We start from the raw sequence: 25,756 nt of genomic DNA on the forward strand, positions 1-25,756 counted from the left end.
TTGATGAATGTGATGGCAAAAATGTTATGGATTACGATTGGTGGTCAGCTTTTTATCGTTTGCAAAATTGTTCTGAAAGTGATCCCCAACGATATCATTCTTCATGTCCTCATAGTTATAGTTTATGTGTAGAGGTTTTCATTCATTTCATGCTAAAACGATTTTTGTTTTGCCGTTATTGTTATAGTTATCACTCTTGGTGTGAACGGCCCTTAACACTTGAAGGACACAATGGGACTTAAAAACAGTCTTTCCTACAGTACTACGGATGACTACCTGCAATGACTTTGATGCATCTAATGTGTACTTCCACTTAGAAAATCCACTTTTTCTAAGCAGACTATGAATCACTACATCACTATGAATAAACATTTACACTGCACAACTGTGGATATACACTTTGCAGCTCAACAGGTCCTACGCTGATGCTGTGGTGGGGACTACTCTCTCGTAAGTCAAGAAGGCAACCAGTTTGCGTAAGAGCATAAACATGACCTCTTCATGTTTTTACTTCTCTTTGAGATTTCTTAATAATCCAGAGTGAGAAAACTTGTTGAATGTGTGTGTTTCTGAAAGGAAGTGACACACTGACGAAGCTGAAGCCATTTTTTGTTTGCCGTCCCCTGGCTCAACACATGAGCATTCACCTCCGGGTCTAGACAGAAGCCTGCAGCTCTGTTTTCATGGAGGTGAAGAGGAGAACTTGTGTTTATCTCCCGGCATGCTATCCTTACTCAGCCTTCCCCACAGGGTACTCCATGTGTTGAAAGCAATAGCAACAACGCCAGAGACTTAGTTTAGCTATGCGCTAAGTCAGGGGTAGCAATGCTCCAGGTCACAGCTGTTGAGAGAAGAGAGATCTGTGTGCGTGCGTGCGTGTTTGTGAGTTGACTGTCCAGTGTGTGGGAAACATCCCGGGCCGCAATAACCTCAGTGACACCACATGCAGGGAGTACATTAGCTGAGGATTAGTCCTCTGCACACAGGGTCTGCTTCTACGCAGTGTTACTGAGTGGGTAAACGAGGGCTGGACTTCACTTGCTGAATAGTGTGTATGTCTGTGTGTGTGTCTGTGTCTGTGTGTCTGTCTGTGAGAGTGTGTGTGTGTGTGAGTGTCTCTGATGGTTCAGTCTCATCCTCTCTTGGTGCCTGTATTTTAATATGTGTAGTATGTGACAGTATGTGACAGTCACACTGATTAGACTGGGAAAACTGGGCATTGCTGCCAGATGCATGTTGTTCTGGCCTCTGTGCAGTCCTCTATGCCATGAAGTCAGCAGGGTCCCTTTATATGCAATTGGCACGACAGCTACGGTGACGGTTCAGTTACGACATGAACAGGCCTACACAATATACAAAACGTGTGGGAACACACAGATTATTTAGCTTGTTTAGCATCACACTTAGTTTCTCTCTATGTTTCAGTCTACAAATTACAAATATCATGTGTACACCACCTCCAGACCATACCATGCATGCACACATGTCTCACCTCCAGACTATGCACTACAAACATGTCTCACCTCCAGACCATACCATGCACTACAAAAATGTCTCACCTCCAGACCATGCACTACAAACATGTCTCACCTCCAGACCATACCATGCATGCACACATGTCTCACCTCCAGACTATGCACTACAAACATGTCTCACCTCCAGACCATGCCTGCACACACCATGCACTACAAACATGTCTCACTTGACTGACACCAGTAGCCTACAATAAGAGTATGTCCTCAAACAATAACCCATGACATCACACACACTACACTCACATTTCACACACACACACACACACACACAGACACAGACCCCCCCCCCCCCACACACACACACACACACACACAGACTCACCGAGAACTCTGGCAACTAGAGACAGGAGAACTGTAGATGTGACAAAGGTCCAGTTCCAGTTATGGTCCCCGGCAACAGTGGACACACCCAAGAAGATGAAGATCAGCGTCTCGCTCACGCTGCTCCACATCTTCAGGAAATACTTGATGGTAGTGTGGGACTTGTGGGATATGTTGGCCTCCACGTAGGGTCGCATCACCACTCCGCAGGCAATCAGCCTATGAGGCAGAGAGAGAAGCACACCATGTAAAGGTAAGGAAGCCGAAGAAAATCATGTCAACATTTATCAATACACTTGGACACACACAGACACAGACAAACAAACAGACACACACACACAATCACACACACAGTACATACACTCATAAACCATTATTATCATTATATCATAAAAGCACTCTTAAACTAATGGAAATGAGGCAGCTGTCATAGTATACACAACTCTGTGTTTGAGCATGTACGTGACCACTTACACATGCATCAAGTTACACGGTAACATAGATGCTGGCCATCTGTATCCCATAATCTAGAATTATGACTCAGTGAACCATGACAGATACTGTAAGTAGCAGGCATGGTGCATGCTTATAAAATTAGCATGTGTACTTTTGTTAATTAGGGCCACGGGGGAAAGTAGCCATATCCTTAACAGTAGGTTTGTGGAGGTGCATTTACCCTTAATACAAGAAAATACTTTTCCTTCCCAATCCCTCATTTTGTGTCAGTGAATAAAAGAGCTGTATAGTATAGAAGACCTGTCTGTGTAAGATGCACACGTGCCACGGTGTCAGTTAAGTCCACTTGGCACAAGTTAACAGTGGCGCAGTGCTTAAATGCATGTAGGTGACCAATTAAAGGTAATTATAAAGCAAGATACCAGACATCCTTAATTTCTGTTCCCTTGACAATCGGTCATTCCTCAATCCACAGAAAACAGTGGTGTGTGCCGTATGCAGACAGGTATGTGCTGAATTTATGATACATGTATTTAAAATACTGTATGTATTTGAAATACAAAAATAAATATTTTGTAATTTGTATTTTATTGGGTTGAAGAAAATGGCTACGTATTTTGTATCAAAATACTTCATAGGTCTTTTAGTCTAAAAATACTGTCAAATATTTGTTTTATTAAAAGCAATATTTGTGGTTACAAACGATGAATGTAGCCTCTGACTGGTGCTGACTTAATCATTTGACCATTGTTGTGGTCAGAATATTGAGATTCAGGAAGATGATCCAGTGCAAGATGAGTAATGCTCACACACACAATACACTCACTCAACCACACTTTTTTTCAAAGGCTGAGAGAGAGAGAAAAAGAGAATGTAAGAGAGAGAGAGACGTAAAGGGAGAAAGAAAGAAAGGCTGAGAGAAAGAGAATGTAAGAGAGAGAGAGATGTAAATGGAGAGAAAGAAAGTAAAAGGGAAACAATGAGTTTGTGGGAGAGAGAGACGGAGAGTAGCAGTGACTACTGTCACAACTTCAGGAGAGAGAGAGAGAGAGAGAGAGAGAGTGGAATACGATGTAAACACCATGGCTGGATTCACACTGCTAACAGAGCCATTAGTCTGAGGAGGTGGAAGAACACGCAGCTCTGCAGATGACTGGCTGCTCCTCTCCTCCCAGGTCACATGACCAGTGACCTCAGCAGCTTCCCTGTCTGTCCACTCACTTCTGCATCAACAACAGAGCATCAGACTGACTGACAGCCTATAATATTGTGTCACCACTGTGTTGTATCCATGCACCCACAAACTGGATCTTGTCCATGGTGTCTGTCTACCTGCTTAGGGTCTTTAGCATACCAGTCTCACACACTCCCGACACATGACAAGGCATGGGTCCTTCTCCACAAGACGAGAACCTTAGAATGGCTTGGTCAAGGTGACATAACCATGTCATAATCATATTGAAACCAACATCCTAATACTCCTTATTAGTCATCCCGTTACCACACACACAAACACACACACACACACACATCCCTGTTCTCACAGAGAGCTTCCCTCTCACTCTGTGCCAACATGCTAAAGAGGAAACAGGCAGTGATGAAACTCGCCTGAGCAGAAATGAACCAATCGAACAGCAACCCCCTTCCTCCTTCCCTGCCTTCCTCCCTAGAAGACTAATGGCTCATCGGCGGAGAAGGGATGAGAACTGCCCTGAACTGACGGCCATGGACTGTCAGAAGGAGCGGCACAAATCTCTCCCTGTCACCAGTGTTATCAATATTCCTGTCCTGCTTTATGTCTGTCCGGTGCAGAGGTCCATGATGATAAACAGAGACTGGGATAGGAAGTGTGTTTGTGTGTGTGTGTGTGTGCTGTGTGTGTGTGTGTGTGTGTGTGATTGTGTGTGTGTTGGGCAGGGTGACTATAAGTCAGAAGGCCTTTTTCTCATGGCTTGGCTGTACATCACAGATGTGCTCATGAATTCAACAAGCAGTTGGGACAGCCAAGCTCTCTCAATATCACAGCTCTCTCCTTTACCCCCCCCCCCCCCCCCCCCCCCGCCCCCCCGCCCCCCCGCCCCCCTGCCCCCCTATGTTGTCCATTCTTCTTCCTTTCCTGCAGGTGAAAACTCTTCAGTGAAAAACGAATAGTTCCACAAAGCGGTTTTGTCAACATCTCCATTTGTCTCTTCACTTCTCGGTTCCTATATTTTAGTTTCTCATTCCGGTTCATGGATTCAATGCCCTAATCTCATCTTGCCATCAAAACCTCCAAATCTCTTTTTCAGCAGTTGACCCACAAGTCAGCTGTGGTTGTGGCGTGGTCTGTCTGCAGAGATAAACCAAACAGTTTGAGAGACAGGAAATAGCTTACGAACCACTTCCTTGTATCTACAGCCACATCCAGACCATCATCCATTCTCTCTCTCGTCATTCCCTCTACATTTGATAATATTTTAAGTCTTGCCTATTATAGTACACCCAACACACCCTTCCATTTAGACAGTCAAAGGCAAGGGCCCGCAGGCCAAAACACTGGAGCATCAGTGGTGCATAACCACACAATGTGTTGGATTCCCATGGATGGATTAATGCCACGTTCCAGTTGTCTCGCAAAACAACTAGAGATTCAGAATGATGTCACATCCATATAAAAACCTGAGCTGGTTGCGTTCCAGTTAGTCAACAAGTCGAGAACTAAATGCTACCGTTTGTTAGCATGTGTCTGTTGTTAGCAACTGTTACCAGATGTAGCAATACCAGTTTGTAACAAAGCGTTACTATTTTACACAAACAAACGTCATAGCAATATAGTGACAGACAGAGGTTAGATACTTTTGTTTGTACGACTGATTTAGTGATAAACAAATCAGAACTGCTAATAAATAGTGTATATCTACGGCTCTCATTTACTGTTAATGGGCACAGCCATCTTGGAATTTTCGTGGTACGCTGACAAGTCGGTATACAACTTCAGAGGGCATTCCATTTGCAATTTCCGGTTAGTAGATCAGGAAAACAACTCGGTGACCGACTCGGGCATACAAATGGAACGTGACATAAGCGTAAAATCCTAGACTTCAATGAAGATCTCCACTGACAAAGCATTTAGTCTAGAACTAGGCCCAATAGGTACACCTGCGGTGACATTTAGTCTGGTGTGACATACTCAATAATACATGTCCCCTCCTCTCCTTTTGGCTATTAGCATGTAATACTGTAGCTCTAGTAAATTAGCATGTAATATAGTATATATATACTCTTTTTTTGATCCCGTGAGGGAAATTTGGTCTCTGCATTTATCCCAATCCGTGAATTAGTGAAACACACACAGCACACAGTGTACACAGAGTGAGGTGAAGCACACACTAATCCCAGCGCAGTGAGCTGCCTGAATCAACAGCGGCGCTCGGGGAGCAGTGAGGGGTTAGGTGCCTTGCTCAAGGGCACTTCAGCCGTGCCTACTGGTAGTTCGAACTGGCAACCCTCCGGTTACAGGTCCGAAGTGCTAACCAGTAGGCCACGGCTGCCCCTCGCATATAAAGCATGGTCTTCGTCAATGACGGCATGACCTTGGCTTATCCAGAGTAAACCAATCACAGCCGCCACTTCAGTCCCAGAGGGGGGGGGGGGGGGACTTACGCCATGATACCGGAGAGGTGGAAAACCTCGGCGGACAGGTAGGCCATGTAGCTGTAGAGGAAGACGAAGAGCGGCTCGATGACGCGAGTGTGTGAGGTGAAGCGGGATGTGAACGCCGCCAGGATGCCGTAGATGGCGCCCACCAGGATACCGCCCAGCGATACCACCAGGAAGCACACTATGCCCAGCAGGACGTCGACCATAGTCACCGTCCCAACGCCGGCAAACTCCTCAAAGAGATGGTACAGCACCTAGAGACACAGAGAGATGGAGGGGAGGAAGGGGGGAGACAGAGAGAGATAGAGAGAGAGTGGGGAATGGAGGGAAGGAAGGGGGGAGACAGAGAGAGATAGAGAGAAAGTGGGGAATGGAGGGAAGGGGGGAGACAGAGAGAGATAGAGAGAGAGGGATATGGAGGGAGGGTTTCAGGGAAAAAGTGATGGTGAGAGAGAGCAAAAGACAGTGACAAAAAATGGAAATGGAGAAAGGGAGGGAGAAAGACAAAAGAGCAAAATTAGGGTTCGAATCCAAAAATGGCTGTTTATAATCAGGATTTTGAGGTATCCCGGTTTTGTGTTTGCACACGTAAACATCATATCCTGATTTCAGAACCCCAGATATAAGCCCTTATCCCGGTTTTGAGAAATCGGATATGCTAGGTGGAGTACTCCGAAAGGAACTGGGATACTGCTCCATGTATACACCTTATCCTAGTTTCTAATCCCAGTTTCTAATGCAAACACATGATTGCATTAGAAACCGGGATAAGGTACGCTAATAGAACTTTACTGTTGGCAACTGGGATACTAGCATTGATCATGTATACAGGGATACTAATAACCGGGTTTCTCTGTGTTCATGTAAACACCATATCACAAAAATGATCAAAACTGGGGTAAGCCTAATAATCGGGATACTGAAGTGCATGTAAACATAGTCAGTGAGAGATTCCCCCCTATTTCAAAGTTAATGGAGTTTTGCTGCTTCCACCTCCAGCGTAGTCTGCCACCAACCAAAGACTCATCTCATAAACCCGCCCCAGCCTGCACTAACCACCCACCAGGGAGTCATTAAAGTCATTATTTCAACTGAGACAGAATCTCAATTAGCTCTGAGAGCAGTAAGCACAGCAACGGCTTATTTCATTTGAATTCTTCCATTAATGCAGTCCTTCTAGACACATCAGTGGTTCCTGTGTGGAGATGATGGATTCTTAAAAGCCATGCCATTCTACTCATTAGGAAGTCATGAGGAAAAAGTCTTGTGGCAAACTGGTTGCTAAGATTCATTTCAATCACGCTGGCCGCAACTGCTAGCTAATGTACCTCCAACCATAGGGCTCCCACTCCCACCCACCCACACACACACACACACACACTCACACACACACACACACCAAAAGAAAGAGAAAAACACACACAAACACCAAAAAAGAGAGACAGACAAACACACGCACACACGTTCCTGCACACGTACACATTCTCTCTCTCTCTCTCTCTCTCTCACACACACACACGCACACACACACACACACACCAAAAGAGAGAGACAGACACACGCACGCACACACGTGCATGCACACGTACACATTCTCTCTCTCTCTCACACACACACACACACACACACACGCACACACACCAAAAGAGAGAGACAGACACACGCACGCACACACGTGCATGCACACGTACACATTCTCTCTCTCTCACACACACACACACACACACACACACACACACACACACACACACACACACACACGCACACAGACTAATTGTATTATTGAACCCCTTTGTTTGGCCCTGGAGCCCTGGCCCTGTCTGTCTGAGACACACACTGCCCCAACACTACAGGAGCCCATAAGGACAGAGATTAGACCCCCCAACCGCCCCCGCCCCAGCAAGGGCCACATCCAGAGCTCGAGCTGTCACAGCCAGTAAACACCCACAAGACAGAGAATGGATGTGGTCAGAACAAAATGACGACATTCAGCAGCAAGTGGCCGCATGCGAGTGATGCGAGCGTGACCATTTCCTGTGATGAAAGTAGAGGGAGAAATTTCACACTCATCTGAACCTCTGCGACGAGGCGAGAAATGTGAGGTGACACGGGGGACATGTCACACGCCATACTAAACCCACGCACTGCCTGTCTGTGACACTCAGGTAGCAACAGAGATAAGTCCAATTCAGCAACCACAGCAGAACGGACAGCCCTCGACAGAAACACTGGAGCCATGAAGTCTTTGGTTTCAAGTCTGCCGCACAATGTGGTAGTTAGTATTCTGTATAACGCAAAATGTAGAATCAGCTGAGGCTTTCTATTAAGAGATAAGATCTAATATGACATTCCAAAAGTACTGATTATTTGTATAGTATAACATGACTACAGCTTGATTCTTATTACACATGGAAAAAAATAAAATGTCAGAATGACAAATATTTCCTGGTATTCAGCGGCGTGTGAATTTGACAGATGATTATGGTGTACCGTATCTTGCGTTTTCTCCTACGGTGAGGTTTTTCTCATGGAGACGCTCTGGCAAACACAGGCATGGTAATTACTTAACGCCTGGAAACAAATGTGTTTTTCGCAGTCAGCTACCAGCTCCAGAGCCTTACAGTCACGCCTCTGGTTGTGATGAGCAGCGATAAACACACACAGAGGAACATCAAGCCGGCAGAGTTAACCTCAGGCAGGAACTAGACAGACAGTTCTCTCTGGTTCTGTGGAGATACTATTCTCAATGTGCCCTGCGATTATAAAATCCTGGCCAAAGTATAAAAAATAGGAGGACAGAGAATTTAGCCTTGTGAGGCACGACCATTTTAGCTCTGCTCGCCTCCACATGACAAACTCATTTGATTAGTGAGATTAGTGGGATACCTTCAGCAAATTTAATCCAACCATAGGGCTTTTTGTCGGGCGCTGATGCAAAGTAGGATGTCTTTGCAAGTGTTTTTTTTCACCCTGTTGCATGTCTCATTGACAAAAAATAAACTGAACCCCTATACACTGCTATATGGACAAAAGGGTCCATTGCTTTGTAATAATAGGGGAACCGTTAAATGTTCTACTTCTTTAACCTGCCTGCCAGCGAAAGTCTTATAAAGAACCAAGTTCTATGCAGTCAGCTACAAACCCCATGCTGGCAGCAGCGGTTTATGCAGAATTTGACTGACAGAAGACTGGGGTCAAACTGACAGTACAAAGGGATCTACGAAAACAGCTCCTCCAAAAAAAAGCCTCCTGAGCCCTGAAAAATGTCTTACGTAAGGCCATTTGAAGACCTGCTGATGTCCAACAAAGCCCTACCAGTCTATCTCCATTCCATTCCATCCCATACCGGCCTACTCACCACGGTGACGGCGTCGTTGAGCAGCGACTCGCCGAACACGAGGATGTGCAGCAGCTCGTTGATATGGATCTCCTCGAACACGGCCAACACGGCCACCGGGTCCACGGCCGAGATGATGGAGCCGAACAGCAGGCACGACAGCAGGTCGTAGTTCTTCAGGTGCACGCCCTCCAGCTGGCAGATGCCGTAGAGCGCGCCACCCACGAAGAAGGCGTTCCACAGGGTTCCCACCACGGCGAAGATCAGGATGGTGCCCATGTTTTCAGTGAAGGGGCGGATGGGCAGGAAGTAGCCGGCGTCCAGGATGATGGGCGGCAGCAGGCACAGGAAGAAGAGGTTGGACTCCAGCACGGGCGGCTTCTGGCCCACCACCTTGATGAGGCCGCCCACCAGCAGCCCCACCACGATCAGCAGACAGCTCTCGGGCACGATGCCGGAGAGACGCGGCGTCAGGTGGAAACCTGGAACACATGGGTGAAGGAGAGACGGAGAGAGAGAGAGCAAGGGACACAGAGAGGAGAGATAAAAGGAGAAGAATATACAGAAATGGACAAATTTAGTGTTAATGGTTATTTAGCCAACACTACAAACAAGCCTGCTAGCAAAGAACGTCATTCATGATATGAATACATTTGCCTCTCACTTCAAGTTATCTTGTCAGCGACACCCTGCCAGATCAATGGACTTGCCACAGGGCATAAACATATATGTAACTATACTGTACAGTAAACTAAAGGCATAACATAACACACAGTCTGGCCTTACCATACAGCTTTTCTGCCTTCAAGCATCTACTGAAAGACATACCCCAAGCTAACTCACTTTTGGAATCATACTATTCATAGAAAACAAAGAAATGGCTATATATAACAGTGGCAACATATCTACACATTTTGGCTGACATGTCTCCATCAGGGCAACATAGACATAGCGGTACATTTAACAGGTAGAGAGAAAGATGAGAGCAGTCACATGACTTAGTTCCCACCACTCAAGAGCTACAAAATAAAATTCAAAAACATTACAGCACCTGTTACACTTTCATAAGACCTTTAAAATCCTGATATCTGCACTACATGCAGGTGTGACACTAGTCCTAGTCAAAGATCCACTTGTCACTGTTGCCATTCTGAGCAACTCACTGAGAGCTGCTGGCTTGTGACAGCACAGACGTGTATGGAGGAAAACTGGGTTTCTCTCACGCTGTCAACATGAGTAACTGATAGATTTGTGTTTGTGTGACAAACCATCGGCCCTCGTGTGCTTTTGTGTACAAGTAAGCATGTATGTGTGCATATCCATTTGTTGGGGAAGTGTTTTAATGTAAATTCTCAAACTCTAACTGACTGAACCTTTGATAAATAGATACTAGATAGATAGATAGATAGATAGATAGATACTTGATCCCCAAGGGGAAATTCAAGAAATTTGGAAATAAGATGAAAAATCTATTGCCAAGCATTGCCAACAGGACATTGCTATATAACATCAGGGAACAGTGCTGCAATGATGCACCACAAATAGAAGTAATAGAAATAATCTTAACTTAACTTATCTTAAGTTAAATTAACTTTCAAAATCTGTAGGAAAAATACATACAGTAAACTTGGTCATGGATTGTGTGTGACAGGACAAGCAGACATGTCTTTTAAGAATGAGTTCTTCCTACTAAACGTGCTAAGACTGGCCTGGTTCAAACACTGCACATGCGTACACCCATGTAAACTGGTGCTAACCCTAGAGACACTACAGGAAGTGACACATGAGACTGATGGGACAGGCCAATATCATAGCAGTGGAAAAAAAAAAAAAAAAACGCAAGACGTCGAAACAGGAACTAAACCCTACAAGGTCTGCATCATGTGGTAGCAAATGGACTACTCCCCACAAGCTACTCTGAAATACACCCCAGGTGCACAAACACACACACACATATACACACAGACACACACACACACACACCCTTGAGAAATTGAAAGAGCCTTAACGCTTATAGGAAAATGAATCCAGAGGCCTTTTCCACTGGGCTTAATAACCCTTCTCCACATTTTTTCTTTCAATCTTCTGAAGTTTTGAAGTAGAACACAGCAATTAGCTACAACCACACAGAAGTGTTTGTCTTTTTTACATAACACAACCACACTCTCCATTCAAGTGCCCTGGGGACTCTAAGCTAAATTAAACTCTGTCAAGCCTGAATAAACATCTGCACCCCCCAAAAAATCACCACAGTGATTCAGTGGGCAATAGGGAAGTACCACTGTAAACTGTTAATGGCCATCATTGAGGGTCAGGGGACCTTTCTGGAATATTCTGGAATATGCCTCCCATCTAATAACTCCTTGACTCCCCTGAAGTGAATCAGACTAACTGTTGTCACTGGACACAGCGGGTTATATCAAACAGTGCCGTGTCAACAACTGCAATGTTACGTAAAACTGGCTCCTCATAGTGCTGCAGTTTCAGCGCTCAGCTGGCGTTTTTTCTCCTCTTCTAAAGGGCACGCCAAACAGTAAATCATGAATAATTGAAAATAAAAACAGCTTAGTAAATCTGAATTATCTGGGAGCTATATTTGAACAGCTGATAGAGGTAACATGACTGTAACTCTGGCAGGGTGCCTAGCCATGCGGCTAACAGTCTCTTTCTTCCTGTACATCTCTCTCTCTATCTCTCTCTCTGTCCATCTTTCTCCCAGGCACTCCGCACGTCTTAAATGTGTCCTTGGTCGGTGTGTCCTGCCCTTCTGCAGTCCCACTGGGCCCTGCGCTATTAGAGCCCATTAGCAGAGACCAAGGTGGAGCGCTAACAGCACAACAGCAGCTGCATCATCCAAACAGCAGGACAGGAAGAGACAGATTGAGAGAGAGAGAGAGAAAGCGAGAGAGAGAGAGAGAGACTGAAAAAGAAGGAGCAGCAACACAGAGAACACACACTGAGAGGGGAGGTGAAGGCAGGGCAGGGGATGGAGAGATAGAGAACAGGGGAGGGTACCTGTCCTGCTTCCTACCACACTACCATACTGGCAGACTGCAATTAGCTGCAGGTAATTAGCAGGCCATGCTGTTAGTGAGGAAAGCACTGTGCAAGGCTAAACAGCAGTGCCATGGCTACTCTAAAGACATCTACTGCAGAGTGCTAAGGCACTGGTCCAAATGGACTGTTTGGCTGTTCTTTGGAGCAACCTTCTCTACTTTATTGAGCTTGGAATTAACACAGAATTACCTTTTATTTACACAATAGTGCCTGGTTTCATTTTTATTCTGAGGCAAAAAAAGAGTTCCAAAGAACTCCTGAAGTAATCACATCAGAACAATCTTTGGCAACTCAAGCGTGGATGTTTACTTCCTGCTCCTTAACTGTAGGCTATTTCCAAAGAAGTGCTGATATCTACAGACCTGAAATGTTTTTAGTTATTGGAGCCTATTTACAAGGTCACAGAAGACAGAAGCTCAGATAGGTCCATTGTTTTAGCATTCAGTCATGAGTTTATTTATGTTTATTTATAATTCCATTGAATGGACAAACACTGGACTGAGGTTGGTAAAAGGAGGCATGGTTTGCCTTTGCTTCCAAAAAGCATGCATCATTATAAGATTGCATAAGTAGAACATCATTTGGCTGTAGAAAAATCGTATCTATATTTTTCCAACATCATTTAATTAAATGGCACAATACTCAATCAGCATTAAACTCCCTTCCCCAATCCCGCCATCAATGATCTTCCGTCAATTTGATCAAGACATTTCTCTGCCATTTCCTCATACTTTTTTGTTTGTGTTCTATGTAAAGCGACCTTGGATTTGTAAAAGGCTCTATATTGTTACGATCAAATTAAATATAAGGCTTTAGGTAACTGCTTACTATAGGTCACTTACTAGTATAATGTAGTTAGTATAAACAAAGCATACGCATGGGGTAAAAATATACGTAGTTGGAGCTTTATTACCCACTACCAAGCACATATGAACATTTAAACATATTCAAATATTTAAAAGAATGTTCCGGAGCAAAAACAACCTAGGGTTTATTTTCAGAAGCTAACAGGTTAAAAATGTTGTTTGAGAGCATAATTATGTTAATTGGTGGAGTTTTGAGCAAGAACGTTGTTTGCATTAGTGTGTAGCCGACTAATCTGAAGTTAATGCAAACAACGTTCTTGCTCAAAAACTTCCACCACTAGACTATGCCACCAATTTCACTGACAAGCATTTCATGAAACAGCCTAACATGACAAAGACCAGCGTTGTCTTATGGGAGTAGAACAGACACCAATATAGTCTGGCTAGACTGATTGCCAGTAAAGGCTGCCATATCATTCTTTGCAACCCCACACCCTCACAAAGACTAACACTCTCTCTTTCAATATTTTACAAATACTCTCTCCGGGTCCATCAACAATCGCCCCACTATGAGGAACCACACACTGCTGTGTGTCATTTCCTTTTTTCAGAGGCGCGTACACACTACTGCTGGTGGCCTTCGAGACTTTGAGTGAATCCCTCTTCTGAATGGCACACAGACCATAATTTCTTCCACATTCCGCCTCCCAACTCCCCAACCCTTCACAACACACACAACAAAAGCACACAGAGGAGGTCTGTCAGGGATATTCTCCTTTCATACGTTGTGAGGTTCGGCACAGGGCCCGGTGTACAGCTGGTAGAGAGGTAGGGAAGCTCATCTTCCATAGATCTCTCTTTCTCTCTCTCTCTCTGCCTCACGTTCTCTCTGCCTCAACTTCCAAGCCTGTGGTAGGGAAGAAAACTTTGAAACCACTTGACTTCTTGAATTGAATTGAATTGAATTTCACCTCCCTAAAGAGCAGTCTCTTTGCAATTCTCTTTAAAATGATATGAAGTGTGCCTGTGTCTGTGTCCAGGGAGACAAGAGGACAAATAAAGGACACCTCACCCCTCAAAAAAAACATCTACTAGTAACTCACTAAAAATCTTGTGGGATTTTATAAAGAAATACTGAAAAGACAGTGGTGCTCATTAGAATGGGAACTTGTGCTATGATCTCCGTACTGAGTTCTACAAATAATTCTGATCACTGGTCTTCCTCATTAAAATGGGTGGAGTCATTTACATTTCCAGTCACACTGGACAAGCTTGCAGCTGCACAAACCAACCGTGGCAGGTAAGCCATATCGGAGAGGCGTGAGAGTAGACGTGCTCTGACCTAAATAGAACCAACAGGAGGTAACCTGATTCTGCCTCTCAGGAACACCAGTAGGCTAATCATTATGTTCACCTCCCAGGTCCCTGCAAGGCTGCCTCAGATAATCTAAACCCTTGCACATTCTGATTTGTTTTGCTTTACAGAAACTAGTGTCTTTCATATTGTTAAAATCTATCTAAATCTAGACTCAAAACGCACCTCTTCTCGCTGGCATTTCTTGTTCTTGTATGATTGTTTTTGATATTTGCATTATGTATTTGTATTTATGTTTCTTTTTTTAATTTGCACTTTGTATGGCACTCTGGTCAGTGTAAACTGTATTTTATATGTGCCTTATAAATAGGGTTGCAAAGGGGCGGAACATTTCCAGTAAATTTCCGGAAACTTTCCGAAAACTTACCATGGGTAGTTAAGCTGGGTAATTTTGGAAATATTCCAAATTGGAAACTTTAATGGAATTAAAGGAAATTATGGGAATTAATGGGAATTTACGGGAATTAACTGGGAATTTTGGGTAATTCATACAAACTGTTTCATATACAAACATTAACATTTTGTTTCGTAATAAGCAATATGATTTGTATGTTCGTATTTTAGCTTAGCTTAGCATACAAAGCTAGCTAGCATGCTAGCGGGAATCCCATTCTCTGCCTATTGTTTACTAGCGTGCATGATCCAGGATATAACTTGATCTGCCATTTGCCACCTGTGAATACCTAGCCTGAAATAACAAATCTAATCTGGACAAGGTCAGACAAAGACTCGCTTGCTCCCAAAGGCAATTCCATGTCTGCTCTGGCTGTCATTTGTGACTCCATTCTGTTTTCCATTAGCATGCTTGCTAACAACAGACCATAAATAGCCACATTCTTATTTCAACAGCAACACACTCATTGGAATTAGATCTTGCAAAAGACAGTGAATCACTGGCAGAAGATTTATGGCATGAAAAAGCCGAAAATGAGATGAAAGCGAACAGCTCGTAATTGGATAGATGAAAGCGGTTATAAATGCCATGGCTGTGCAAACCACCAGAGCCCAGGTCATGAATGCCTCACCAGAATGCTAAATTACCCATTATCCTCTGCTTCATACTCTTAGAAAAGCCAGACTGAGGGGGCACTTTGAGAGAGAAAGAGAGATGGAAGAGAGAGAGAAAATGAGTATGACTCATCACTAGCAGACAAGGGGCTCTTTCAAATTCACCTCCACTGGTCTGTGTCAAGTCTTCCCTCGGCAGTCACATCCACTGGTCACAGAGAAAAGGAGGGGAACAAATACAGGTACTGAAAAGTGTCACTGCCATTGGGGTGTTTTGCCACACAGTGTTTCCTCTATCACAAAGTACCCCGGGGCTGACTGATTGGCTGTTACGCTTATGAGACACTATGCACTAATCTGGCTCATCTCACAGGTTACACAGGGTTGAGCGGCTCCTGGATTTTAGTCCTTAGGTTCTTCTGGTGTGACAGTCAGTCAGGCAAGGTGAAAGGTCAAAACAGCCAAGAAGGACTCACAAAGGCACACAAAGGGCCAAACAGTTAGGCAGTAAGGATTCAAAACATCTTTATATATTGTTTTCCATATCCAGGCCTCTAGAGACAAGTCTGCAAAAGGTCCAAAATTGTGCAACGGTGCTGTGCAAACATTTCCGTCCACAACTCTCCTCATTGCAAAATGTAGTGCATGCTGCTTTCATCTCACAGCAGGCCCATTCTTAATCTTGGCTGATGTTCCATACAAATGAGGTGTAAGATGTTTGTTTAAGTATGTGCCTTTATTTGTTTGTGAAAAAGCTTAGATGTTTTCAGCAGTAGGCCACTGCTTTGAAGTTGGAAAAGGATACAGATGGATCAATATATGTTCCCTAACCTTTATGACTGCATTGTGGTAATTACATTAATACACAGGATTAGATGTTAAAATCCCTTGTGCCAAAATCCAAGGTAAAAACACATTCAGAAGCCCCTGCTCAAGTTTAACTTTAAAAAGCACACTACCCACAAATCCGCCAACAAATAGTCACAAGCACAATACAAATGGCCCATCCAACAGCAGTAGCCTATATAGTATGCGGCATGTCATTGGGGTTATCAAGTGGGCACCCTCATTCACCGATGTTTCGTTAAGTTAGGCCCACGACACCTCATGAAGGCTTAACAGTGAAACCAGCGTCCTGGAGACACTCCCCTCCATGCTGCCACCATATTACCACATTGAAATATCCAATACCCAAAATACTCTTAACCAGCCCAGGCATGGTCAAGGTTGGCTAGGTTGGTCCGTCCCGTTGATGTGGACTGAACCATAACCATAAAAAACCTTGGCCAACCAACCATCAACCTAGGCCCAGCCCATCACAAACACAAAACAAATTAGCCAGTTAGCTTGGCCCGTTAGCTTAGGCCCCATCCCAAACACAAAACAAATTAGCCAGTTAGCTTACGCCCCATGCTGCCAAAAACCTGTTTCGTTAAGTTAAAGGTTAAACAGTTCTACAAGCCATGCTGAGAGGCTGATAAACCTCCTGTGGGACGAGTTCTGTCACCTGTCAGCACATCAACGCCATTACAATGTGACTTCACCCGTCCATTGTGACATCACGTCTGGAATGTTTGTTTATTCCACCACGGGTCACCATACAGTAGCTGACACAAAACAAGAATGTCAGCAATGCAATGCAGCCAAGCCTACTGTTAATGATGCACAATTGGGGCCTGCTTGCTCCAAGACTCTTGTGTGTCCAAATGAGATTATCTTTCAGGAAACTCATCTAAATACACTGACTGGGCAGAATGACTACAACCATGATTCAGACTCGGAGGCTTGATTGATTACCCAACTGTCGACCTTAACAACTTGGATAAAGACCCAACGGAGGACTCATCGGAGGAACCAAACAAACCAATAAATCCCTCCTCATTCCCCATATGCCAGGCTAGTGTCCATAGTAGTGGTGGCAACATAAACATCAACAACTTCCCGAGCTTTACTTCCAGGCAAGGTCATCTTGATTAGGGCTGCACGTGTGTCTGGTGTGTGTGCTTATGACTCATCCTACGCTAACAATTCCTTCGGGGACGATTCAGAAAAAACAACCCCCCACCCGACTCCGTCAGCAGAGCTGGGAAGTATGATCAGTAGCTGTGTCACCTGGTTGCCTGGTTAGACTGTTCAAGGGCAGCATGCTAGTATGGCCTAATGGACTGTTCAAGAACACCATGTTGCTTCTGTGTGCATGTCAAGAGAGCACTGCCCATGGATCTGCCCCATGGATTATTGATGTTGTCTTTGTCTGTGTCTATGCCAAGCACTCTGAGTTGCCATTGTACTGGAAAATGTGTTATATAAATTAATCTTCCCTTTCCTTTTCAGACAATTGTATTACTGCCAATTACTCTCTAATGGCAGTGAGCTCTGATTTTGAAAGTGTCTATATGATTATCTTAGGCTGACATTAAATACGCTGAATAGCACTGAATAACCACAGTGGAGTCCTTCGGGACATCATAAGCAAAAACTATGGCGAGTCTTTATCTGGGTTGGGAGGCTTTGGCATGAGGCCAGATTCTTTTTCTGTTGCTGTTACACCCAAAACAAGGCAATCATAGCAAAAGTGACCAGTCACAGCCACTGACCAATCACAAAAAATCTGAAATGTGACACTACGTGTCACAAATGCCTACGGATGTTTCCCATGCAGACATCAAGCTCTGGCGATTAAATCTATATCTTCAGTGTTTAACCACAAACGTTTCAGTTGTGGAGTCTGCAGTGAGTTGCAGGTGTTGTTTCCAGTACCTAAGTGTATCCACATTATCAGATTGCTTTATTTTCTGTAAAGAAAGTGTTATCCTGAAAACCCATTTGATGGGGGTTCCTTTTCATTGTGCTACTGCTATCAGTTGAGTCTTGGGTGATCTCTGATTAGCAAGGACAAGCCAATGAGTTTTAAAGATAACCTATTGAATAAGCTAAGGTAAATTCTTCCATATCTTAATTGGGTCAAATGTATTGGTTGTATTAAGTCAACAAGCCATAATCTATCAGAAGAAATGACTCACTTGCATTGCAGAGATCCTCTGCATACCACCCACACTGAGAGCAATGAGCTTTGTGATAACAGCTTGGATTGGCATTATAAATGTTTGCAACTTAATGGCCCCTGTATAAAATTTTGTTATTGGCTCAGAGTTATGAACACTGCTTTGACAACAGTCTCCATTTCTTTCCATGGAGCAAAGGCACCATTAAATGCTTGATTGATAACCGCACATTGACCTTGTGACCCTGTTTCCCACTCATTCTGGTGCTGCACATTCAGTATGAGATGTCATCTTAGGTGATAGAGATTGTAAATCTAAGCATAGTTCAGATGACATCCATTTTTATCTATCCTTTATTTTGCATTTATTTTTTTTATTATTTACATTTTTGATTCTAAGATTAAACAAATGGATCGAAGATTAAACAAATGGACGGAACTTTTTGCTTGAACAGGAAACATGATAAACATTTGCTCTAGAGTATTAACAAACATAGCTGATTTGACAAGTCCAACATTTTTACTTCTTCTCTAGTGGTTTTGTTGAATTTTCCAGGTTGTAAATCATTTCGATACAAAGTCTTACATTCAGTATTGTCTATTGTGCAGCACTGCTAGCTTCTAATCTCTAGCCAACCCTGTTTAGGCGCCAGCACACACTGCTAAAGGTAAATGAGTTCAAGTGGGCTGGTGCAAAGCAGTATCACACCAACCTCAATCAAAAAGCTCAGCAAGAGCAATTTTTTTTCCGCAGTAAAAATTAATGACGCAGTCCATGAGATGGCAATAACACAAACATGGCCATTGTTCCACGGGACAAACCCTTTCACACCTGTGCACACTTACGCCCACATCAAGGGTCTAAGTATGTTTGTGGTAGATAAGAGAAACCTATGGCCCACAACACAAACTTGAGTAAACATGCTCAACCGATACACAAAATCTCTCCTGACAGCCTGGACTTTACTGACACTACCTACTGGCTTATCAGTCAGAAACCCATCAAGTTGCCTGGAAAATGGCTTAAGTGGGCCTACTTCACTATTTCCTTGTAGTTCAGAAAATGGTTCACTTACTCACTGTCATATTTTACATACTCAATGGAAATACAGTGCTAACTGAATATTCAACTTCCCACCCCAAACTTTGGATATTCTGTTGCACAATATGTTTTCCTCAGAGTCACTAAAAGCCCTGGACAATGGGTGATGGATGGTAGAATGTTAACAAAGCATTGAAACTGGCCCCTTTTGTAAGGAGCCTTTGAGTGGAACACTCCTGGGGGAAACTGTTCCCCATACCCACGGGTGCACTGAATGGCAGCTCAACATGACAAGCTGCTATCAATAATGAATTGAATCTGAAACATTTATGTGTTGTTGCTGCTGTGGCGTCAGTTCCTTGAAACCCCTGCAAAACACCTCAGCTGGGGTAATTACAACAGTGTAAGGAGAGCCATCTCAGAAAGGCCTGTATGGTCTCACAGAAGACCATCAAGAACAAGGTCTGAAAGTGGCATGATAATTGTATTTCTATTGTGAAGTTTAGTATCATAGGCATTGTATGTGTATTATAAAGCAATGCCAAGAAAGTATCATGACTGCACATATCAAATGCCTCTCCAAGTATGACCCAGCTCTTTAGAGAACATCTACTCTCATAGCAACACTTACAACAAGTCTTACTGATCCTAGCACTCACCAGCCGTTTTAAACTGACAAGTAACTGTTAAAAACAGCACTCACCGACGCACTTATTCTTACTGTACTCTAATGTTTTTTTTTAAACTGTCCTAAAATTGTGAGAATTGTTCTAAAACTTACTGTTTACCATGTTGTTAGTCGCTTTGGTTAAAAAGCGTCAGCCAAATGTAATGTAATGTAAATGTAATGTATGATAGGACATGCGATCTGTTCCTCGGTCCATTGGCTGCCTGAAAGACTAAAGATGGGTGTTTGATATCCACTGGGACCATGTGTCCAACTGTTCTATCAGTCTCCCTTACTTTCCCACAGTGATCATTACAGTCATATCTGTATGCAGAAAGGGTAACACTTTATTTTAGCGAACACGTTAGCCGTTAATACATAACTAATATGTGTACAGTATGTATTAGTGCTCAATAAGGTTTGTATTAAGCCTCATTACACATTTATTAGGTCTTTATTCAACAATATCTTATTCTTACTCAATAGGTGAATTATTTTTGTTAAGTCCTGAATACTAGTTGGTCTTAAATCCTGAAAACTATTTGGTCTTAATCTAAGATTATTAATGTGTAGTATGGATCAAAATAGAACATGTATAGCCTTCTAATACATTGTTTTAATATGTTATTATTCTGTCACTATAAGTTATTCAGACAGTAAATTAGGAGTCTGTAAGCTCTCTATTTTGATCCATACTATATACCAGTAACCTTAGATCAAGATCAACTAGTTGCTTATTCAGGATTTACCAAGAATAAATGACCTATTGATTATGAATATATAAAGACCTACTTATACTTATAAAGACTGTATTTATGGGATAGTGCCAAAGGAGAGAACTGTATGCTGAGAGTTTGTCAATTGGGATAAGACAAAAGGACTTCATGTTCTAAAAATGGTAACCACTGAAAGAGTTTCCACAGTAAAAGATTATTTGAGGTAATGTTAACAGTTCTGGAAGAGTAAACATCATTTATTCTTTTAAATTACCCATCTGTTGTTTTCATTGTGACTCATCATGTTAAGCATCACCTGATGGAAACAAGGTGAACGGTAGGCTGCAGACAGCACTGAGACACTTTCTCTTTTTTGTTCAAGCTAAGCAATGTTTGCACTTCAAATGGAGAGCTGGGAGCCGCTGCTGGTGCTAGTGACCAAGTCCCTCAGGAGCAGACAGCTGACACACACACACACACACACACACACACACACACACACACACAGTCTGCTCAGTCTCACAGCGACAAATAAAAATGCATTTTTTCCCCTGGCCACTCAACAAGGAAACTCCACTCAACATAGTACTCCATCTCCTCTCTCCTAATCATTTTATCTGGATGAATACATTGCAGATTGCGTGTTACAGCTCACAACAACAGATACTCTATCATAAAGATTGATAATTATGGGTACCACGTGCATTGCCCATAGTTTATGATTGCTCTCTAACTGGGTTTACGAGCCATTTTGATCTATTTCTGGGACCGAGAGACAATAAGCAGAATGAGGAACCAACGCAAGATCACATGGAAATGGAATTCCTTCAAGTCTATAAAGGATAGGACAAGCACACTGTCAAGGTTTTATATGTGTATAATGCACTCTGAGTATGTATCTGTATGTGTGTATATTAGGGGAGTAAAAGTAAACATATTCATACCAAACCATTTAGGTACAAGATGTTAGGTTCAATACAGATGTGTACCGAAAGTAACAAATTGAGTCTTTAAAGGAGAATTCCGGTGTGATATTGACCTAAAGTGTATTGAAACATGATAACGAGTGTGAACGTATGTCTCATAGCCCATCTCGGCTTGTCCCCTGCACTCCAAAATCTGGCGCTAGTTAGCCGATGCTACCAACAGCTTTTTCAATGGTGGTGCTTCGGCATCGGGCTAGCCATGCAAATAAATCACTGTTTTACACCCATTTACGAGGCTCAATGTATCTCCACACTTCATTGGTAGACTTCCGAGGGCCCTGACATTTAAAACGAGACATTGAGAACTTTGAAAAAGCACTGGTAGTTTACTTACAAGACGATTTCTACAGACAGTATCTTCACGAAGTTCTTCCAGTAGCAGCAACTGGAATCCATGCATTTCCACTGAATTATTTTTGGAATCTGATCCCTTATCATACCTGTTCATTCTTACTCGTTGCTCGACTTATCGTGACTAAATTCAAGATGGCTGCAAACGCTAAACTTCATGAAGATACTGTCTGTATAAATCGTCTTGTAAGTAAACTACCAGTGCTTTTTCAAAGTTCTCAATGTCTCGTTTTAAATGTCAGGGCCCTCTGAAGTCTACCAATGAAGTGTGGAGATACATTGAGCCTCGTAAATGGGTGTAAAACAGTGATTTATTTGCATGGCTAGCCCGATGCCGAAGCACCACTATTGAAAAAGCTGTTGGTAGCATCGGCTAACTAGCACAAGATTTTGGAGTGCAGGGGACAAGCCGAGATGGGCTATGAGACATACGTTCACACTCGGTATCATGTTTCATTACACTTTAGGTCAATATCACACCGGAATTCTCCTTTAAGAGTAATCAACAGTATAGGCTTTTTTGCACGTGGGCCATGTTTCAAATTTGAGTTACCACACAAACATACAGTATTAAGTGACCATGTTATTTTAATGAATTAACGTCAAAAAACATTTGACAGCTTTTCAAAATACTATTGCTGTTGTGCATCAGCAATATTGTCAGTGAATTTTAGGTTTGCAGTACCTACAGGCTTACCGTACTGAAAATGAATCGAACCATGACTTCAAAACCAAGGTACACACCACACCATGATTTTTGTGTAATTTTTGAGATTTTTGAGAGAGAGTTACACAACTCTCTCTCTCTCTCTCTCTCTCAGACTACAAATGACAGTAAGGGACCCTGCAGGACTTTAGATGACGAAGCTGAGCAGGGAGTGGAGACTAAGAGTAGACTAGAGGGCACAGTGGCAGATGATGGAGACATGTGAGGCGTGTAGGCATGGTTACGTTCTGTGTATCTGTGCATGAATGGGTGCATGCTCACGGAGGTATAAAAAAGGGATTAACAGTAACGGCCTAAAAGATCCCTGTGTCAACCTACTTCACTGGTGGGGGTCCTATACTGTAGGTGTGAAACAGACTGCAGACTGTTTGCTACAATAAGAGGAAAAATAAATAAACTGTCAAGTCACAGACAGAAGTCATTAAAACCACAACACCTAACCCGGAAACACATTACTCAAGATCCTGCCAGAGCAACAACAAAAAAAAGTAACTCTTCCGTTTTGGAACACACATTCAGTCTGCACCAGGGACCAAACGTTAAAGGTACTTTTAGTTGTCATCAGTCATCAATTCATCAACTGACTTCACTCTCTAGCATGTGGACAAGCAGAACTCTGGAGATGAAGACGACCTGTGTGTCTTTATGTGATGTCTCAGTCAAACAACACTCAACCCAGATGAAGAGTACATTAGTTAAACAAGCATAATGAAGAGCAGATTCGGACAAGAGATATCAACACGGTTCCTGTCTCTAATCAGTCCATTTCCCCTACAGTCAGCTCTCATCTGGGAGGAGGACACATGTAAGAGGCTAACCACAGCAGCTGGTGAAGCACAATAGAAAATGTAATATTGTAACAAGTGGCCACTAACTGTATAAGGACATACATATTTCACAAGAATGATGGAGCAAGTGAAAACCTAACCTCAAGAGTAGAGGTGGTCTGTGTGTGCGTGTTTGGGGGGGGGTTATCCAGCCCCTTGCTCACAGTTTTCGTTGTATCTGCTAATACCGGGGGGGGGGGGTGTAGTAAGCTTACTCTTTTGTCTTGTACATGTTTACCCAAATCCTTCAAATGTACTGCATGGTCTGCATATGAAAGTAAACACAACAGAAATACGAACTCTTTTTGGTGCTCGTCAGATCTAGTTCAGAAATGATGTGTGCTATGCTATTTCCTCCTAAACCTGACTACAGTAACACACTGTATGTCAAGTCAGGCAATCTGGAATTCCACTGTTCTGTATTGAGATTACATTTCTAAAGAATAACCAGGCTATTGATTAGTATGTCTTGTTGCACGAACTGTGATAAACTTACCCAACTTCATCAAGGAAGCCAACAGTACCCATAGCGATATTTCAAACGGCATCCCTATACGCTCGAAATCGAAGGACAGGACGGGGAAAGCCTTTTTAGTTGTGTTGTGACTAGCATGATCGTCATGGTCGTTGTTGGGCTGATGTGGGGTACGGTCTCCGTTCAAACCAACGGTGATCTCTGGAGAGCTGGCTGCGCCAAGCGGCAACACTGTGCCCACCAAGAACACCGCCAATAATGTCACTGTAACCAGTCTTCTCCCCACTTCACCGTTCCAACCACAGGCTAAATGTGTCAAGTGTCGACAAGCCATGGTGAGGAAAGTTCTGCAAGATATATCACACGTCTACCTGGAGCGTAAAAGGACTTGATGTATCAAAGAAATCGGTGAAGTTTCGAGATCTACAAAATGTCTCATGACGACCTAACAGGATGCGCGGCTTTCCTCGGTCTTGAAGACTGTTGTATCCTCATTCATCGCCCTCTCGTTCACTTCCGAGCTTGTTGAAATCGAGTTGAGAGCAGCACACCCTTTCCAGGTAGGCTGGTTGGCTTGCGAAGCAGGAAATATGTGGAGCAAACGCCAGAGCAAAGAGTAGATTACTTGGATTTGTTGAACAACTTCTGGAGTGGCATCACGTCATGTGAGACTGTGATGTTTAGCGAAGACTATTACAGGCTGGTTTAGTAGGCTATCCCGTAATTTCTGCGCTGGCATCACGCACAGTTGATAGTACGTTTGACAAGCACCACGTACAGTACTCCAGCACTTTCGATTTGTGGTAAGTCATAGACAAGTAGGCTAACTAAATACTAACGCGCTATCAACTGTGAGAGATCTGATAAAACCAGTTAGAAACTGAAGGTGCGCATTTGTCGATAGCCTCGCAGGGTGCCGTGAACAACGCATTCGACGCGGTGTCTGGTGTAGGTTGTGCTGTCCCGTCAAGATGAATGTCCCCCTGAACTCAAGAATGAGGATGAGGGCTTGCTTGCTGTAACTCGAAAGCCTTTGCTGTGTACTTCCCATGCAGATCCTCCTCTTGTGTCGTAGGCTAAGGTAGCTTAACTATACCATGGTATCAGCATATTGCCCGCCGGCGGAGTACTCTAAAGACCCGTGATGCTAGTTAAATAGCCTACAACCTTCAGGACACACACCCTTTCGGGATGGAAGGCTGGAAATGGGAGGAGGTAGAGGACTAAGAGGCTGAATTGTTTGCTCAACTACAGTGACATCTACTGTGCAGGCGGGAAACGAATGCCTTGTCTTGAGATGATGTATGCAGTTTTACTTGATGACGGTGACTGTGCGAGAATGAATAGCATAGCCATTAGGCTATACCACATCCAAACAAATCAATATTAGTAGACGAGGGAAATCCCACGGTCCCTAAAGGCATCTT

At 43.4% G+C, this 25,756-nt stretch overlaps 1 protein-coding gene across 2 annotated transcripts in view; it reads right to left on the reverse strand.

Moving 5' to 3' along the window:
• Positions 1 to 25,514, reverse strand: part of slc9a1a (solute carrier family 9 member A1a) — a 47,954-nt gene extending 22,440 nt beyond the window's left edge. For both annotated transcript variants that reach the window (XM_042107113.1, XM_042107112.1), the window contains exons 1-4: positions 24,351 to 25,514; positions 9,310 to 9,770; positions 5,955 to 6,205; positions 1,858 to 2,075 (exon numbers count right to left, since the gene is read on the reverse strand). In XM_042107113.1, coding sequence (XP_041963047.1) covers positions 1,858 to 2,075; positions 5,955 to 6,205; positions 9,310 to 9,770; positions 24,351 to 24,663 — 1,243 coding nt within the window. In that variant the 5' untranslated portion in view covers positions 24,664 to 25,514. The remainder of the gene's footprint in view (positions 1 to 1,857; positions 2,076 to 5,954; positions 6,206 to 9,309; positions 9,771 to 24,350) is intronic.
• Positions 25,515 to 25,756: the final 242 nt, after the last annotated feature.

This window comes from Alosa sapidissima, chromosome 10, assembly GCF_018492685.1.
Source record: "Alosa sapidissima isolate fAloSap1 chromosome 10, fAloSap1.pri, whole genome shotgun sequence".
Taxonomy (NCBI): domain Eukaryota; kingdom Metazoa; phylum Chordata; class Actinopteri; order Clupeiformes; family Clupeidae; genus Alosa; species Alosa sapidissima.